Source organism: Penaeus japonicus, unplaced genomic scaffold, assembly GCF_977035675.1.
Source record: "Penaeus japonicus unplaced genomic scaffold, GWHDUDI00000001_assembly GWHDUDI00000029, whole genome shotgun sequence".
NCBI classification, from domain to species: domain Eukaryota; kingdom Metazoa; phylum Arthropoda; class Malacostraca; order Decapoda; family Penaeidae; genus Penaeus; species Penaeus japonicus.
In genome coordinates, this window is record NW_028234431.1 from 13,886,888 (window position 1) to 13,889,387 (window position 2,500).

The window sequence follows — 2,500 nt, forward strand, 5'->3', positions numbered from 1 at the left end:
ACCACTGCATTGGTAAAATGAATCAATTTGCCTCTCCTGTGTTTGATACAAGTATTATGCAGTTTATATATATATATATAATGGGACTCATGACATCCCCATGACATGACATCATCAATACAAACCAGTATGATTCAATAGAAAAAAAACAAAAAACAAATAGACTAAACAAAATGGAAATGCCTTAAATCTACTTCGCGGGTCATACCTCGAATGAAAGAGTATCCGCGTCCTTTAGTGTTAGGGATAAGAGTCACAGCCGTATTCTATAACGTTTTCTGCGTGTCGTGGCCATGTCATGTTCATGTTATGTCCATGTCGTGTTCATGTAACGAATGCGGTAATCTAGGACGCAAAAGCGCGGCACGTTTGCGTCAACTGCTTCAGGTTTACCAACCGTTCCAAAGTTAACCCACTTATTAACATGTTTCGGATGAATGGCACTGTCCACACGACAAATTCATAAGAGAAACTACAATCATAGGTAGCACTAACATAAGATAATTCAATTTTGGTATGAATCAGTCGTTGTACTTGTTCCTAGTTAAAGAATTGACAACCATTTCACGAACGCGCTGTTGGTAATTCACTCTACGCTCGATCAAAACAAACGGGATGTGAGGGACCGTGTGTTTATGAACAGATCTTCCTTATTTTATCTTTGTATATACTGTACATATATGCGCATTTTTAATATATCATGCATATAGATTTAATGTATACATATTTCATATAATTATATGCTTTAATTTTACGTCCCTGACTACTTTTACCATTCATTTAACTTCACTCTCCTTCGAAAAGTCCGCCAAAAGGTAAACAAACTCAAAATCAGCAGAGAATCCATGTTTTCCTAAAAGAGTTTGTAATCCGTGTCTAGGACAATGATGCCTAATATAACCAATATAGGTATTACTTTTCAAACGTAGTATGCTCATATGAAGTATTGGTAAGAAAAAGTACAGTAAAAATATGATTTTTTTCACTCGTGTAACTATCGTGACAAGCCTACCCCCTTGCCACGGAGTTTCCACGATTGTTCCAATACTTTCCACGCATTTGCCACGAATTTGCCACGCTTTTGCCGCGAACCCGCGCTTCTAGAATAAGAATCGCGGCATGTTCATGTCATGTACACGGCGCGCTTAGGGACTTAGAATATGGCTGTCAGACACGTAAACACGAATGGATACTGCTGCTAGACATATCAAAACGGAGAGAAGGATAGTAATACATATTCACAGATATATAACGCTAAATATATAAGAAAAGACATAAAATGATCAAAGTAAGATGTGTATACGCGGATAAGTAGGACAGACCGTCACGAGTTGGTATCGCTCGAGGCAGGATGGGGTCAGTCACTCCCTGACATCTGTAGTAAGAGGTTGTGTGTAGGGCTTTCTGGTTAATGGATTCCCAAACCACCATGCCTACGCATAATGGCCCGACGAGCACGTTGGTGTTTTTCGTGAACGGCAGGAAGGTACGGCTGTTTTTTTTTTTCTTTTTTTCTTTTTTTTTTTTAGATTGTTTAACTTGTTAAAAACACTGTAGTTACCATTAGTATAGGTTGTCTAATTCTCACAATACTAGTTACAATGAGGCAAGTAAAAGTGTGTTCACGTGTTTGTTTGTATAAATATTAGATAATTCTACGTCCGCAGGGACGTACACATTCAACTTAAATCCGTGAAACTCGATGATCAACTCACGGTTTATACCATTGTGTTCAACATCGAATGTCCCGGAATGACCTCGGGAGGATGTGCTTGAAGTATCCTTGTTTTCTTAAAAAGTTCTTTTGTTATCAACATTTGACTGACTGAAATATATTTGCTGCTGTTCTGTGTATATTAAACTACAGGTGCATTTTTATACGTTTAGTAGAAAAAACAAAATTATTATCATAAAAAGATCTTACGTAAAACAATACTGCACATAGAAGTGAAACGCTCATACAAATGTTGATTCTGATCTGAAGGCATGAGAGTTTCTTAAGCTGTTTCTGCAAAAGACTAGACACACATTCGCGCCGCCTCGCAACCACACAACGAAACCTGAACCTAACACGATATCCACAGCTACTCTTCCAGACACGGACACGTGCATGTCTGAAGTCTGAAGCCGTTGTTTAGTTATGCATATAGGAATGCATGCTTGCCAGCTGTTTGCACACAAGTGGGTACATATCTATTTATGGAATCTTTTAAGGGGCATTGGTGTATATACTATATCTACAAAACTGCATACGGGATACATTTATATGTATACACACACACACACACACACACACACACACACACACACACACACACACACACACACACATACACACACACACACACACACACACACACACACACACACATATATATATATACATATATATGTATGTATGTAAATACATACTTACACACATACATATTTCAAATGTAAATGACACAAGCCTCTCCAGGATAATTCCGAAGTATAGGCAAATCGGCGCTACAATACCCCC

The 2,500-nt window shown here is 38.2% G+C and overlaps 1 protein-coding gene across 1 annotated transcript in view; it reads left to right on the forward strand.

The window, feature by feature from the left end:
* Positions 1-1,354: 1,354 nt before the first annotated feature.
* Positions 1,355-2,500, forward strand: part of LOC122254912 (xanthine dehydrogenase/oxidase) — a 20,799-nt gene continuing 19,653 nt past the window's right edge. Inside the window, exon 1 of the mRNA XM_043018778.2 lies at positions 1,355-1,486. Coding sequence (XP_042874712.2) covers positions 1,412-1,486 — 75 coding nt within the window. The 5' untranslated portion in view covers positions 1,355-1,411. The remainder of the gene's footprint in view (positions 1,487-2,500) is intronic.